The sequence below is a fragment of the Oryctolagus cuniculus genome, chromosome 7, assembly GCF_051225735.1.
Source record: "Oryctolagus cuniculus isolate XC-2025 breed Fujian yellow rabbit chromosome 7, ASM5122573v1, whole genome shotgun sequence".
In the NCBI taxonomy this organism is placed as follows: Eukaryota; Metazoa; Chordata; class Mammalia; order Lagomorpha; family Leporidae; genus Oryctolagus; species Oryctolagus cuniculus.
In genome coordinates this window covers 111770795-111788306 of record NC_142873.1, presented here as the reverse complement: position 1 = coordinate 111788306, position 17512 = coordinate 111770795, and the positions used below count along the sequence as shown (strand labels likewise).

Sequence of the window (17512 nt, the reverse complement as noted above, 5' to 3'; positions counted from 1 at the left end):
GTTTTACTTAAGGCATAACCATGTCATAACCCAAATGTCAGGAACTGCTTGCAAATTTCAAAGGGATCTTAACAGGGCTGTCATAATTCCATCTCTGTAAAGTGTGCTCAATAAGGCAGTAATTTGTTCAAAGCAACTATTACCTATGTCATTTAATTTCCCAATATTGCTGGACTGATGTCATCAGTCCCATTTCAGAACAGAGAGGGTAAACTAAGGGGAGTTGAGTGTTTACAGGAATGCAAAAGAATCCAGCCAAATCAAGTTGTATAAATATGAGAACTGGAGAAAAAGATAAACAAGTATTTTCTACCACATTGTAAAAAGAGGGTAAATGGTCATTTTACTCCCTTTGTGGAGTAAAAAAATTTGATGGAATAGATTTGTTTCTAAATATAAATATATATACATAAATGTGTATTTATTTATTTGAAAGGCAGAGAGACAGAGAAGGAGGGACAGAGAGCAATCTTCTATCCCTTGGTTCACTCCCCAAATGGTCTCATAAGGGTCTGGGCCAGGCTGAAGCCGAGAACTACAAACTCCTTCCTGGTCTCCCACATGGAGAGTAGGGGCCCAAATACTTGGGTTATCCTCTGCTGCTTTCCCAGGCACATTAGCAAGAAGCTGGACCAGAATGGGAACAGCCAAAACTTGAACAGGCTCTCTGATATGGGGTGCCTGAGTTGTAAGCGGCAGCTTGAACTGTGCTACAATGCCAGCCTCCTATTTTATTTTTGGAAAGGGTACCTATTTGTATTTATTTGAAAGGCAGAGCAGCAGCAGCAGAGAGAGAAAATCTTCTATAACCTGGTTCACTCCCCAAAAGGTTGCAACAGCAACAGCAGAGGTTAGGCCAGGCTGAAGCCAGAAACCAAGCTCTCCATCCAGGTCTCCTATGTGGGTGGCAAAAACTCAGGTACTTGAGCCATCATATACTGCCCACAAGTGCACAGGAACAGGATGCTAGACTGGAAGTGGGGCTGGACTTAATCCCAGGCACTCTAACAGGGGATGTCAGCATCCTAAGTGGTGGCTTAACCCACTATGCCACAAACCCCACCTCATTAAACCTCTAAGACCTCGAGGTCAGAATGGTTAGTTCTTCAATTACCAAAAAAGTAAGTGACAAAAGTCAGGATGCAAACCTAGGTCTGTACTGTTCATACCATCCTGTGTTAACTCTGCCTTTTCCATTTGAATATTTCTACTGTTTAAAGTCAGGGTCATGGTGGCTGGGGTCATGATACCTCAGGTTAAACCACCGCCTGGGATGCTTGTATTCCTATCAGAGTATCAGTTTGGTCCCAGCTGCTCTGCATTTCATCCAGCTCCCTATTAATGTGCATAGGAAGTAGCAAGCAGCTCAAGTACTTGAGTTCTGCCACTCACGTGGGAGACCTGGGTGGAGTTCCTGGCTCCTGGCTTCTGCCAGGCCCAGTCCTGGCTGCTGCAACCATTTGGGGAGTCAACCAGGGGATAGAAGTGCTCTCTCTTGCTTTCTCTCTCTCTCTCTCTCTCACTTACTTTCATATAAATAAGTCTTTTACAAAGTCAGGATATTGGTAGAAATCAGGGTAAGTGTATCTTCAGGAGAGAAAGAAGAGTATAAGATTTTGGGGGCTTCCATGTTCTACTTTACCCACATTATTATTTATTGTGTCAAATAGACACATAGAAATAATGTCTTTATTGTAAAAGTGTTAGAAAACTCAGACAAGCCCAAAGAAAAGTGAGCTGTAATCTCACCACCTACAGATTTCTCTAGTTTCATTTCACCTTGGCAAGACCAAGCAAAGCTGGATGGTATGATCCTGCTTGACATCTCTCCCACTGTCACACATACTCCCCAAGGCTAACCTGGCCAGACCTCTGTTCCAGAAAGTGCTGCAAATATCAGATGAAGAGGCAGCAAAAAATCGCCGGGTTTTTGGTGACAATCAATGCTCTTAGTCTCAAGTTGATATGCATAAAACATTTTGGCACTTACATGATGCAAAGTTGTGAAATCTGAATAAATAAGTTCTTTGTTTTAACTAATAAACTGTTAAGCAGAACAACTCAGCAGAGGCAGATATTTCCATTTTTACTGAAAATGTTAAACTACATATGAAGAAGTCTCTTATACAATCATTAGCAATATATTCTGAGGAAATCTGTTGTAACCTATTACTGCAGGCAAGATAACAGAGGATCATCTCTCAAAAATACAAAATTTCCAATTAATAGATCTGGGCTTAAATTCCGGTTTCACCATTTAGTTCAAGACCTAAATGGGTATAATGACTCTTCAGAGAGACCCTTTGCAAATTATATGAGAATCAAATAACTTAAAGTTTATAATGTGTTTCATTAGCATAATGCTTTGAACATGGAGTACAACTTTCTACAAGTTAAAATGCTAAAATTTTAAGGCTTGTAAGACAATTTTTTTTCCTTAAAAATTTTTTCTTAAAAATTCATATTTTCTAGGAAAACAAATAATATTCTTCTTTCATCACTGATTTAGCTTTAAGAGCATCGCTATATTTACAAAGAATTAAGATATTAGGATTTTAAAACATACAGGATTAAGTGGCTATTACTATGAAGATTAGCTCAACACAAATGCTTTATTCCAGCGTGGACTGGAATTCTACTCACTACTGATTTGTAACTTTTTCTATTTTCCAAATTTACCCATCTCATTTTCCCTCCCAACAGGGGAGAATAAAGACTGTTATAAAGAGCCATTACCATTTAGTCCATCTTAAAACTCTTCTACCTTGTATAGAAAAAAAAATTTTAAAAATGGGTAGCATTATGAGGACATAAAATTTTCACCTTTTTTTTTATTTGACAGGCAGAGTGGACAGTGAGAGAGAGAGAGAGAGAGAAAGGTCTTCCTTTGCCGTTGGTTCACCCCACAATGGCCACCGCGGCCGGCGCACCACGCCTATCCAAAGGCAGGAGCCAGGTGCTTCTCCTGGTCTCCCATGGCATGCAGGGCCCAAGCACTTGGGCCATCCTCCACTGCACTCCCTGGCCACAGCAGAGAGCTGGCCTGGAAGAGGGGCAACCGGGACAGAATCCGGCGCCCCGACCGGGACTAGAACCCGGTGTGCTGGCGCCGCAAGGTGGAGGATTAGCCTATTGAGCCGCAGCGCTGGCCAAAATTTTCATCTTCTTAAAACACTGCTGAACCAAAAGAAAAGGCTGGTGCTAATGTACAGATGTTGGTTTCCTCAGACACTGGGTGTCACTTAAGGTATCTGTGCTGGCATCTGTCTGGGGTGCTCAAAGATGGAAGACATTGATCATCTATTTGGTGTTCCCACTTTGTCCATCCAGCTTCAAATATAACTGCAGTGAGCTAGATGAGTCAGCAACTGCTCTTCCAAAAGCTACTGCATGACTCCCAAAGCAACATAGGGAAAAGTTCACACTTCAGAGGCCTGATGAATGCCAGAAATGTCCATGATGATCGTTAGCTTCCTAAATACTAAGCTAAAGGCAGATCTGAGAGCTGCAAAAGAAACAGGTGAGGCCAGCGCCACGGCTCACTAGGCTAATCCTCCGCCTTGCGGCGCCGGCACACCGGGTTCTAGTCCCAGTCGGGGCACCGGATTCTGTCCCAGTTGCCCCTCTTCCAGGCCGGCTCTCTGCTGTGGCCAGGGAGTGCAGTGGAGGATGGCCCAAGTGCTTGGGCCCTGCACCCCATGGGAGACCAGGAGAAGCAACTGGCTCCTGCCTTCAGATCAGCGCAGCACGCCGGCCGCAGCGCGCTAGCCACGGTGGCCATTGGAGGGTGAACCAACGGCAAAGGAAGACCTTTCTCTCTGTCTCTCTCTCTCACTGTCCACTCTGCCTGTAAAAAAAAAAAAAAGAAAAGAAAAGAAAAGAAAAAGAAACAGGTGAGTTGTCACCACACAAGAATGTAGTACTGGGCAACATAAATAGCATTTCTTCAAAACACAGACGAAGCGCTCTGAAGGATCAAAATGTACAAGGCAGCTACACTCAACAATTAAGAAGATTTTCTTAATAATAATGCACTAAAATATGTGAATAAGTTATACTTTTATTTTTCAGAAGCAAAAAATTATAAGTGGCAATTTGCCTTTGTAAAAGACATTAAAGAATATCAGAGTAATAAGCTATCTATCTCATAGAGACAGTAGCCTCAGAAAGACTATTATACAGCTTTCAAAGTCCTATCAAATCTCATAATCATATACTTCTGACTAAATTAACAAAACAAAAATAATCAACACAGCAACAAAAAATCAAATGGAATCCATAGAGTGGATATATGAAGAAGGAAAATCTGGAAATCCATATACTGGGAGTTCTCTACTAAAATCAAGGAGACCCAAATCCTAAAACAGAAAAAAAGAAATGCATTAAAACACAGCATATTTTTAAAATCTAAAGAGGTTATCACAGAGATACTTTTTAACACTTCACTTAAGACATCTTTTCTTACTCTTGGCAATTCTACATAGTATAGGGAGATACCTGCCTTCTCAATGGACTCTTCAAGTTTTAAATTTCAAATCTGGGACTGGAATTCTAATTAAATACACAATAGATGAAAGAGAATAGAATCACTTTTTAAACTGGATTTGCTTGTTTTTTTCCTCACTATAGTTTAAAAACAATCTATATAGTTTTTAAAAATGCTTAATTCACAGTATGAATAATAAAGTTATGTCAAGCTACATAACTCTTCTCATAAAGGAGGAGAAACATGGGGCTGGCACTGTGGCATAGTAGGTAAAGCCACAGTCTGCAGTGCCAGTATCCTATATGGGCGCCAGTTCAAGTCCTGGCTACTCCACTTCTGATTTAGCTCCCTGCTAATGTGCCTGGGAAAACAGCAGAGGATAGCTCATGTCCTTGGGCCCCTGCACCCACATGGGAGACCTAGAAGAAGCTCCTGGCTCTTAGCATCAGATCAGCCCAACTCCAGCCATTGCCACCATTTAGGGAGTGAACCAGTAGATGGAGGACCTCCCCTCCCCATAAGTATACCTGAGCTTTCTGATCAGCAAAATGATAAGTTCACAACTAATCGATCTCTTAAAATTTCCTGTGGTTGCAAAATCCTTATAACTTTATGTGAACAATATACTATAATTAAGATTAGATATACACATCACTTACCATTTCTTTTTTTAAATGATTTATGGATACAACTGTGTCTTTCTAAATGTTTCATTAGTGATACTCAGTCTTGTAAGTCTTGTTCCATAATAATCTATAATATAACTACTTCCATCTGAAGGTCCAACAATCTAGAAGATACAAATATTCAAAATTATTCATTTTAAAAAAGATAGCTCACAATAATTTGAGCTTACTTTTCTAGGTTGTTAATAAAATTACTTCAGTAGCAACAAAAATCCAACTCAAAATTAAGCAGAAAAGGTAATTTAGTGGATCATGTAGCTGAAAATAGAGGCATCAAAAGAATACAGGATCAAAACACTATATGAATCAAACCCTCAAGGACTGAATTCTGCCCATGGTGCCCCTGGTTTGACCTTCCTGCCCCTTTGCTTTGCTTAGCTCTGCCTGTCTTCATTCTTCAAACACGCACTCTCAAGTGATTGCCAGGCAGCTCTAAATTCACACATCGCTAGTTCAGCAGCTCCTGACAGGAAGTAAAATTTTCTTCCCCAGTGTTTCTATGCCAACTCCAGGGGAAGACTTTCATTGATCTGCTTGGACTTTATGCCTACTGTTGGACAAATTACTGATCCGAGGGAATAGGATTAATATGATTGGCTAGGCCAGTCTGCCTGTGGTTGATGAGGCAGTATGACTGACAGTCCTGACAGAACCATCTGGAATGGAAAAGAGACAGCACACACAACACACACTCACTACAATCATCGTGTCCACTAAATCACATCTGTGACAATCCAGTTAATATAATCTGTAGAAATCCTCAAACTGTAGCCCTAAGGATTGACAAAGATCTACCAAGATGTATGTGTACCCAGATTCTCTTTACTGGTTCATTCTACAAATGGCTACAAAATAATCAGGTCTGGGACAGACCAAAGCCAGGAGCCAGAAAGGCCATCCACATCTCCCACATGGGTGGCAGGGGACAAAGCACTTGGGTCATCTTCTACTGCCTTCACATGTGTACTAGTAGGAAGCTGGACTGGACACAGAGTAGCTGGCACTAGAACTGGTACTCAGATTTGGAATGTTGGCAATGCATGCAGCAGTTTAACCCACTTCATCACAACACCAGCCAGCCCCAGGAACTCTCCTTTAATCAAAGGTCCAAAGGAAAAAACATGTTTTGCCATATCTTGCTCAAGAGGTGCATTCCCAGTATTTTCCTTTTGCTTAAAAATAATTCGGTGAATTTATAACCTCTTAATGTTTTGACCAACTGTACATTATTAATAATTCAATCCAGAAATCACAGAAATTTTAAATGTTTTAATTTTAGTAAATAAGATCATCAGTAGGAAGTTTTCAAGCATAAAAATATATTACATTAGGATAAAACTCAGTGGAAGGTAGGGAACACATAAAAATTCAAGGAAAAGATACAGTATAAAAAATAAAATGGTTTGTGAAGGGTATATTCATATATTTTCAAAGTTGATGATATTTAAAATCCTTCAGCATTTATATTCTGTTGGATATATTCGAAAATTGTTGCAACAGTTTTATATAAATATGTCAATATTTTGCAAACTAGAATTACATTCTTTACAACTACTTAAATTTATGATGAAAAACCCAAATGTCAATTTAAAAATATGCACAGGGTATGGACTTTTAAAACAAGTTTTTGAACATGCATGGGAGAAAGGACAATCTTTTCAATAAATGGTACTAGAAAAATTAAACATCAAGTTTTTCTGGACTGAAACTAAACCCCTCTCTCTCACCATTGTGAAAATCAATTCTAGGCCGGTGCCGCAGCTCACTTGGCTAATCCTCTGCCTGTGGCACCGGCACCCCGGGTTCTAGTCCTCATTGGGGCACCAGATTCTGTCCCGGTTGCTCCTCTTCCAGTCCAGCTCTCTGCTGTGGCCTAGAAAGGCAGTGGAGGATGGCCCAGGACCTTGGGCCCTGCACCCGCATGGGAGACCAGGAGAAGCACCTGGCTCCTGGCTTTGGATCAGCACAGCACACCGGCTGCAGCATGCCAGCCATAGTGGCCATTTGGGGGGTGAACCAACAGAAAAGGAAGACCTTTCTCTCTGTCTCTCTCTCTCTCACTGTCTAACTCTGCCTGTCAAAAAAAAAAAAAAAAAAAAATCAATTCTAAATGGATTAAAGATCTAAATGTAAGATGTGAAACTATGAAACCACTAGAAGAAAACAAGGGAAATGCTTCACAGCATTGGAATGGGCAAGCAATTTTGGGAATCAGATCCAAAAAGCACAGGGAACAAAAGCAAAATAGACAAAAGGGACATCATCAAACTAAAGATCCTCTATACAACAAAGGAAATAATCAATAAAGAGAAAGGGAGAAAATATGTACAAGTTATTCATCTGACAATAGGTTAGTAACCAGAATATATAAGGCTCTAACAACTGAATAGCAAAAAAGCAAATAATTCAATTTAAAAATGGGTATTTAGGCCAGCGCTGTGGCTCAATAGGCTAATCCTCCACCTAGCGGCGCCGGCACACTGGGTTCTAGTCCCGGTCGGGGTGCGGGATTCTGTCCCGGTTGCCCCTCTTCCAGGCCAGCTCTCCGCTGTGGCCCAGAAAGGCAGTGGAGGATGGCCCAAGTGCTTGGGCCCTGCACCCGCATGGAAGACCAGGAGAAGCACCTGGCTCCTGCCATCGGATCAGCGCGATGTGCTGGCCGCAGCACGCCAGCCGTGGTGGCCATTGGAGGGTGAACCAACAGCAAAAGGAAGACCTTTCTCTCTGTCTCTCTCTCTCACTGTCCACTCTGCCTGTCAAAAAAAAAAAAAAAAAAGGATATTTAAAAATAAAACTACAATATAATCCACCAATCCTACTACTGGGTATTAATCCAATGAAAGTGAACAACAGGTCGAAGAGACTTCTGTGCTTGCACATTTACTGTAGCACTGAATACAACAGCCATGAAACAGAAATAATCTTAGTGCCCATCAACTGATGAATGGATAAAGAAAATGTGGCACATAAATATAATGGAATATTATGCAGCCATAAAAACGATGAACTCTTGTCATTTGCTACCACATGGAAGGAACTGGAGATTATTATGTTGAATGAAATAAGCCAAGCACAGAAAGACAAGTAGTCTCAAAAAGTTCTCTCAGATGTTGAGAATAGAATGGTGGTTGCAAGAAGCTGCAGAGAGCAGGTAAGGGTAAAAAAGGAACTGTTCATCAAAAGGTATTAAGTTAAGGCGGGCAATTGGCATGACAGTGAAGATGCTGTTTGGGATGCCTGCATCCCCTATCTAAAAGCCTGGGTTCAAATCTTGGCTTCTCTGCTTAAGATGTGCCCTGGGTAGAAGCAGATGATGGCTCAAGTACTTGAGTCCCTATTGCTCAAGTGGAGACCATGGATTGAGTTCTGGGCTTCTGGCCTAGTCTCAGCTACTGTAAACTGGGAAATGAACCAGTGGATAGAAGATCTCTATCTCTGCCTGTCAAATGAAATGAAAATAAATAAAGTTTAAAGAAACTAAGTTATAAATAGCATTCTGTTCCACAGGATAACTATAAATGATAATGTAGTATATATTTTCCTAAAAAAAAACAAGCCTGTGATATCAACACCCTATATGAGTGCTATTCGAGTCCCAGCTGTTCCACTTCCAGTCCAGCTCCCTGTTAATGTGCTTGGAAAAACAACAGAAGATGGTCCAAGTCTTTTGGCCCCTGCCACCAACGTGGGAGATGCAATGAAGCTGCTGGCTCCTGGTTTTGATCTGGTCCAGCCCCATTTGGATCTCATATGCAGCCATTTGGGAAGTAAGCCAGCAGACTCTGTCTTTCCTCTCTCTGTAATTCTGCCTTTCAAATAAATTAATGATCTTTGGGGGAAAAAATAGAAGAAAGGATTATCAATGCTGTTTATCGTAAAGAAATGATAATTATGAGATAGATATGTTTACCCTGATTTGAACATCATATAATGCATACATGTATCCTATAAATATGTACAATCCTTATGCATCAGTTAAAAATAAAAATAAGGAGTGGGCATTGTAGTATAGAGGGTTAAAAAATGGCTTGCAATGCCTACAGTCCACATAGTTTGAATTTCTGCTACTCTACACTCTTGATCCAGCTTCCTATTAATGCACCTGGGGAGGCTGCAGATGATGGCCAAATACTTGGGTTCCTGCTGTCCAAATGGCAAACTATGATGGAGCTCTTGGCTCCTGGTAGGCCTGGCCTACCCTGGCTATTATGAGCAGTTTGGGAGTAAATCAACAGATGGATGATCCCTCTGTCCCTATCTCCTCACCTCTCTGTCACTCTTTCAAATAAATAAACAAATCTCTTTTGAAAAAAGAAATGAGGGGCTGGCGCTGTGGCGCAGCAGATTAAAGCCGAGGCCTGCAGTGCTGGCATCCCATATGGGCGCCGGTTCGAACCTGGCTGGTCTACTTTCAATCCAGCTCTCTGCTAAGGCCTGAAAAAGCAATAGAAGATAGCCCAAGTCCTTGGGCCCCTGCACCCACGTGGGAGACCGGAAGAAGCTCCTGGCTTCGGATCACTTCAGCTCTGGCCATTGTGGTCATGTGTAGAGTGAACTAGCAGATGGAAGACCTCTCTCTCTCTGGCTCTACCTCTCTCTGTAACTTTGTCTTTCAAGAAATAAAATAAATCTTAAAAAAAAAAGAAAGAAAGAGAGCAAGCAAGCAAGCAATGAAGTCACAGGCAGGCTGGTTAGACCCCACTGATTAAAGTTTTTAAAGTTGTAGGCAAGGAGGAGCAGGAGGAGGGAGAGAAGGGGGGAGGAAAAAGAAGGAAGAGGAGAGAGAAGGAGAGGGAAGGGGGGGAAGAAAAGGGGCAAGGGGGGAGGGGAGAGGGAGAGGGAGAGGGGGAGGGAGAAGAAGGAGATGGAGAAGGAGATCCAGCATGTAGCTTGGGAAACTTTAAAAATAAAATTTAACTTCTACGGGTTATATCAGCACAGTATGAAGAAAGCTGCTGGGGCTGGCACTGTGTACAGCGATTAATCCACCACCCGCAACACCAGTATCCTATACATGTGCCAGTTCAAGACCAGGCTGCTCCACGTCCACTTCCAGTCCAGCTCTCTGCTATGGTCTGGGAAGGCAGTGGAAGATGGCCCTAATGCTTGGGCCCCTGTACCCATGTGGGGGACCGGGAGGAAACTCCTGGTTCCTGGCTTCAGATCAGCCCAGCTCCAGCCATTGTGGCCATTTGGAGAGTGAACCAGCGGATGGAAGACTTTCTCTCTGTCTCTTCCTCTCTATCTGTAACTCTGCCTCTCAAATAAATAAAAATTTACAGAAAGATGAATTTGGCCCTAAAAATTACCCAACAAATATTTAAATTCCACAGTATTCCAGGTACTGTGCTAGGTATTACATACACAATAGTGAACCACCTCTGCCAACAGGGAGCTTATACTAGTGAACAATGAATGTTAATATTCAAATAATACTAACCATATACGTGCTACACATCATGTCAGGTGCTATTTGATTTACTTTCAAAAGATTTAATTAATTTGGTTTGATATTTATGAAATCGAAACTTAAAGCCTTTTTAGTGGCCAATGTCACAGAGCAAACTATGAACATTAAGCCAAGAAACAGAAGAACTGTGCAATGAGAAGTTATAGAATGTTCTGAGACCAGAATGAGGGAAACAAAGGTAAAGCACAGCTAGCAGAAAGAGGCCTAAATTGTCCTTTTTTTTTTTTCCCCTACATCAAAAAAGGATCCTATGATTGGGTAACATCTTAACATCAAGGATTTCTAATAAGCCCACCTAAGGTTTATTTGAGTCTCATAGGAAATTTCATTGTTTAACTAAAAACTGATTAGGGTGTAGATGTCTTGCCAAGGTAGCAGTTAACTTACTTGAAGTGTTGGTTCCTCCTCCTTCCCCACTGCATCCTCTCCTAGCACCTGTAGAGAAGACTGCCCCTACGATTACAATTTTATGACCCGCTACACATGGTACTTTTTTGTATCTAAGTTAGCAATCTCATTACAGCATTTCCTTCTCATCAAACTATGGATTCTGGTTCTTCAACAACCAGTTCTGAGATGGATAATTCCATTGCTCTTTCAACAGACTGGTTCAGCCTGGGAACGTAACAGAATTCCGGCCAATACTTTGAGATAAGGTCATTTGGGAACTTATTCACTCTTAAAAAGAAATGTGTGAAAGAAAACCAGGCACTTATTTATTCTTTAAGAGACATGTATGAGAGTAAAACAGAAGAATTTCTGTGCCTGGAAGGGACCATTGAAGGAAATAATGCTAACCAGAGGACCTAAAGATGGGAAAGAAAAGAAGAAAAGAAGGCAAGAAAGAGGCAAGGAGACAGCAAGGGAAGACTGGATGGATTGAAATCCTTCATTTTTTCTTTTCATTCTGAACTAATATATTTTAGAATTACCTTATGTCCCACCTTTTTGTTTTTTAGTTTGGGATTTAACATATTTATTCTAAAGTTAAAATAAGAAAAAATAAAGAACAGTTTAGAAAATTCTGAAAATATATTCTAAAAAGCTACAACAATTAAGACACTGAGGTAGGGGCCAGCATTGTGGGTAGCAGGTAAAGCCATGGCCTGCGATGCCAATATCCCATATGGGAGCCAATTTCAGCCCCCACTGCTCCACTTCTGATCCAGCTCCCTGTTAATGTGCCTGGGAAAGCAGCAGCAGATGACCCAGTGCTTGTGCCCCTGCACCCACGTGGGAGACCCTGATGAAGCTCTTGGCTTTGATTTGGCCCAGCCCTGGCTGGTATAGCCATTTGGAGAGTGAACCAGTGGATGGAAGACTTCTCTTTTCTCTCTGTCTTTCCTCCTCTATCTGCAACTCTGCCTTTCAAATAAATAAATAAGCCTTAAAAAAAGAAAAAAGGAACACACACTGAGGTAATAGCACATGCCTACATTTTATTTAATAAACCACATAACTGCTACTTGTAACCCAAATCCCAAACAATGCATTTCTTTTTTTTTTTTTTTAAGATTTACTTACTTGAAAGAGTTACACACACACACACACACAGAAAGAGAGAGGTCTTCCATCCTTTGGTTCACTCCCCAGTTGGCCGCAACAGCTGGAGCTGTACCAATCCGAAGCCAAGAGCCACATTGGTGCAGAAGTGGAACGGCTGGGACTCAAATTGGCACCCATATGGGATGCTGGCACTACAGGCAGTGGCTTTACCCGCTACGCCACAGTGCAGGCCCCAACACTTGTTTCTAATACCTCCCTTTTTTTTTTTTTTTTTTTTTTTGACAGGCAGAGTGGACAGTGAGAGAGAGAGAGACACAGAGAAAGGTCTTCCTTTGCCATTGGTTCACCCTCAAATGGCCGCCGCGGCTGGCGCACTTCGGCCGGCGCACCACGCTGATCCGAAGCCAGGAGCCAGATGCTTCTCCTGGTCTCCCATGGGGTGTAGGGCCCAAGCACTTGGGCCACCCTCCACTGCACTCCCGGGCCACAGCAGAGAGCTGGCCTGGAAGAGGGGCAACCGGGACAGAATCCGGCACCCCGACCAGGACTAGAACCCGGTGTGCCGGTGCCTCAGGTGGAGGATTAGCCTAGTGAGCCACGGCGCCGGCCGTCTAATACCTTCTATGGACAACTGCAAGACTACTAAAGCACAACACCAGTTGCTCTTCTCTGCCAAAACAACCTGAAAAGCTGCCCCAAAGGCAATCAAATTAAATCAAGTTTGGTAAAACATTAGATTAAAGGTCAGTGTTGTGGCAATAGCAGGTTAAGTTGCTGCCTGTGGTGCCAGCATCCCATTATGGGCACCAGTTCGTGTCCCCACTGCTCCACTTCCAATCTAGCTCCCTGCTAATGTGCCTAGAAAAGCAGCAGAAGATGGTCCAAGTACTTGGGCCTCTGCACCCACGTGGGAGACCCGGAAGAAGCTCCAGGCTCTTTGGCCTGGCTCATCCCTGGCCATTGTGGTTATTCGGGGTAGTGACAGCAGATGGAAGATCTCTCTGTGTCTCTGATTTTCAAACAAATAAATAAATCTTTAAAAAAATAGAATGAAAGGAAACTTGGAAGAGAAAATTGCTGTTAACTAGCTATAGGTTCATATACCTTAATCCTCTCTGGATCTCAGCTGTTCTTATCTACATAATAAGGAATAGAACAAGCTAGTCTATATGATACTTTTTAAGTTATAATGTCTGCTATTACTACAACATTTAAACATAAACAACTCAGCTTAGGCCTCTACAACCTGTGAACATACTTTTGTTTCTTTTTAAAAAAAGATTTATTTTATTTATTTGAAAGGCAGAGTTCCAGAGAGAGAGAGAGAGAGAGAGATCTTCCATCCACTGGTTCACTCCCCAAATGGCTGCAACAGCCAGAGCTGCACCAGGCTGAAGCCAGGAGCCAAGAGCTTCTTCCAGGTCTCCCACATGGGTGAAGAGACCCAAGCACTTGGGCCATCTTCCGCTGCTTTCCCAGGCACATTAGCAGGCAGCTGGATCAGAAGAAGAACAGCCAAGACTCAAGCCATTGCCCATATGGGATGCTGGCACCACAGGTGGTAACTTAATTTTCTATGCCGAAATGCTGGCCCCCCAATATAATTTTATTCCTTCCTTCCTTCCTTCCTTCCTTCCTTCCTTCCTTCCTTCCTTCCTTCCTTCTTTCCTTTCTCTCTCTTTCTCTCTCTTTCTCTCTCTTTCTTTCTTTCTTTTTTGACAGGCAGAGTTAGACAGTGAGAGAGAGAGATACAGAGAGAAAGGTCTTCCTTCCATTGGTTCATCCTCCAAATGGCTGCCACGGCTGGTGCGCTGCGCCGATCCGAAGCCAGGAGCCAGGTGCTTCCTCCTGGTCTCCCATGCGGGTACAGGGCCCAAGGACCTGGGCCATCCTCCACTGCCTTCCTGGGCCACAGCAGAGAGCTGGACTGAGAGGAGCAACCAGGATAGAATCTGGCGCCCCACCGGGACTAGAATCTGGGGTACCGGCGCTGCAGGCGGAGGATTAGCCTAGTGAGCCACGGCACGGGCCTCTCCAGTATAATTCTCTATGAATTATCCTAGGAAGAAATTGTTCTCTCCATTTAATTTTTAAGGAAATTATCAGCTGTAAAAGTTTTAATCATTCAAATTCACATTCCCTCACCAACATAAAAAATAATCTATTTTAAGCCTTTCATATACATATAAATGTGCCAATTAGAAAATTTCGTATTATTATATTAATTAAAATATCATAAAGCTGGGAAATTTTTCACTCTGTAAATATGTGCATATCCATTTGTTCATAGAAGAGAGAATGAAAATTAAAATTATTAGTTTATTTCTCTGTTAAGTCACAACCTGAAGCCAAATTCTGCAGTATAAAGTATTTATATTCAACAAACTGGGGCAGGGGTGTATATTTGTTATAGCAGTTAATATACCCCTTGAGAGCCAGTGCTGTGGAATAGCAAGTTAAGCTGGTGTCTGTAGCGTCGGCATCCCATTTGGGCACCAGTTTGAGTCCTAGCTGCTCCACTTCTGATCCGGCTCTCTGTTAATGCACCCGGAAAGCCAGCAGAAGATAGTCCAAGTCCTTTGGTCCCTGCACCTATGGGGGAGACTTGGAAGAAGCTCCTAAGCCCTGGCTTAGGTTTGGCATGGCTCCACCCATTGTGGCCATTTGAGGAGTGAACCAGTGGATGGAAGATTTCCCTCTACCTCTCCCCCTCTCTCTGTGTCACTCTCCCCTTCAAATAAAATAAATAAGTCTTTAGATTAAAAAAAAAAAGATACTACTTGTGATGCTTGCATCTCATACTGGAGTGCCTGTGTTTAAGTCCCAGCTCTGCTTCCAATTCTAGCTTCCCGCTAATGCACACCCCGGGAGGCACCAGCGACAGCTCAAGTACTTCGGTCCTTGCCATACGGGAGACATGGATTGCGTTCTGTGCTTCTGACTTCATTCTGCCCCAGCCCTGGCTGTTGCAGGCATTTTGGGAAGTAAACCAGCAGATGAAAGACCTTTCTCTCAAATAAATTTAAAAATTAAAAAATTAAATTTAACATTCTTAAAACAAAGTAAGCAGGGTCAGATTTCTGGGATCTATAGGAAAAATGATCACCTACACACTTCATTCCAATGGATGAGCCAACAGATTGCTACAGGTCTTAAGTGATTTAGCATCTTAAAGGGTTTCAATGGTCCTTGTGTAAATAATTCTAAAACCCCTAAGAAAGCAACTCATATTCCCCTGTACAAGTTTCCTAAGAAAGCTGTAACAAGTTTTATGAAATAGAACGATAAAAATGTCCAGTTCTAGAAGCCAGAAGATTGAAATCAGCACAATTGTGCTTTCTTTCTTTTTTTTTTTTTTTTGACAGGCAGAGTGGACAGTGAGAGAGAGAGACAGAGAGAAAGGTCTTCCTTTGCCGTTGGTTCACCCTCCAATGGCTGCCGCGGCCGGCGCGCTGCGGCCGGCGCACCGCTGATCCGATGGCAGGAGCCAGGAGCCAGGTGCTTTTCCTGGTCTCCCATGGGGTGCAGGGCCCAAGCACCTGGGCCATCCTCCACTGCACTCCCTGGCCACAGCAGAGGGCTGGCCTGGAAGAGGGGCAACCGGGACAGAATCCGGCGCCCCGACCGGGACTAGAACCCGGTGTGCCGGCGCCGCTAGGCGGAGGATTAGCCTAGTGAGCCGCGGCGCCGGCCCACAATTGTGCTTTCTATAGGAACTCCAGGGGAGACTCTGTTTCACCTGTTCTAATGGCAAACAGCACACATCTTTGACAAAACAGATTGGGTTACTCAGAAGTGAAACTATAGGTCTGGTCACATTATCGCTCTAAACTGAAAAGCTTAGGTTTTTAAAAGTTTTTGTAAAATTCAAATAATTTATACAACATAAAATAAATACAAATATTTTTTTAAAAAGTCTGAATTTCGATGTGGTGGGCGTTTAGCCTAATGGTTAATATGTCCCATATTAGAGTACCTGAATTTGAAACCCAGCTCTAGCTCCCGGCTCCAGCTTCCCACTAAAGCAGACCCTGCCAAGGCAGTAGTGGGTTCCAGTAATTGGGTGCCTGTCACCCATGTGGGAGACCTTGATTAAAGTCCTGGTTCATGGCTTCAGCCATGGCAGCCCAAGCCATTGTGGATATCTGGGGAGTGAATGAGAGGATAGGAGCTCGCTCTCAAAAGAAATTTAAAAAGCCCACATTTACCAAGAACATATTTTTTTCTATGGTAATAAGTAGAATGTATTATCAGACCAGTCTTGGGATAGTTATATTGCAAGTTGCTTTAGGGCAAGGGCCCCAACCTATTATATGCAAATTGTTACTCCCTAAACTCATTTCCAATAATGGCATAAAACTCTTTCAAATAAATAAATAAATCTTAAAAAAAATAAAAAAAGAACTCCAACATACCTCCTCCTTACTACTCTCTATATTTCATCACATATTTCCAATTGTCCTCTATATATTCTCATCTTTCTGAGTAGTGGTTACTTCATATGACGGAATCCCAGTCCTGGGAGATCTTTAAGAAAGGAACTATTTATTGTGAAAAGTTCAGGTATACATGTACCAAGAAGCAGTGGCTGAATCGAATCAGTTCTATAATTTATTAACTAAAGCAGCAAAGCAAAGACCATATCATCAAAGAACCTAGCATAAAAATATTAACTAAATGGTTAGGATTCAAAGATATCTTAATTAGAAGAATTCCAAATAAGCATTAAATTCCTTGGATCCTTGTATAATTTAGAAACTCATTCTAAGCATATTTACACAAGTACTTTAGCCTCTTTACGCCTGACTGCCTGTCCCAGAGTTAGAGAAGGCAAGATATTTGGTTAGGCATATGTTTATGAGTAAAGATAGGAAAATTCCAACTTTAAAACCAAATATTTTCTTTGTATAATTCTGGTATCTTATTGGTCCATATGCTGCCTCCTCCTCACAGTATGGTACCAGAATCTCCTAGATTTTTACTTTCCTCTTGAGTATAACAATATCAGCAAGTAGACGGAATTAAGAAGTAAAAATATTGTCTGAGCAAACAGACGGTGAGCTAAATGCACATGGATGCAGTTGCTGAAAACATTAGGTGCTCCATAAGTGCCTACTAAACTCATGTTTGGCAGTATTTGTTGTGTTAAATTCTTCTCTTTCCCTAACAAACAAATCTTCATGAATTAACTACAATCAGTTCAGGATATTTTAAAAGAAAACATCTGGTGTCACTTTTAAAAGCTAAGGGACGGCCGGTGCCACGGCTCACTAGGCTAATCCTCCACCTTGCAGCGCCAGCACCCCAGGTTCTAGTCCCGGTCGGGGCGCCGGATTCTGTCCCAGTTGCCCCTCTTCCAGGCCA

General features: G+C 42.3%; 1 protein-coding gene across 11 annotated transcripts in view; it reads right to left on the bottom strand.

The window, feature by feature from the left end:
- Window positions 1–4042: 4042 nt before the first annotated feature.
- Window positions 4043–17512, bottom strand: part of TM2D1 (TM2 domain containing 1) — a 49103-nt gene continuing 35633 nt past the window's right edge. For 5 of the 11 annotated variants that reach the window (XR_016237317.1, XR_016237316.1, XR_016237311.1 and 2 more), the window contains 2 exons: window positions 5146–5276; window positions 4043–4358 (listed from right to left, as the gene is read on the bottom strand). Coding sequence is in view for 2 of the 11 variants with exons in the window: in XM_051857699.3 (XP_051713659.2) it covers window positions 5166–5276 (111 nt within the window). In the remaining 9 variants the exon portion in view is untranslated. Of the gene's footprint in view, window positions 4359–5145; window positions 5277–7796; window positions 9002–16563; window positions 16676–17512 lie in introns of those variants that run through there. The other 6 variants (XR_016237314.1, XR_016237310.1, XR_016237312.1 and 3 more) reach the window with 4 other exon arrangements.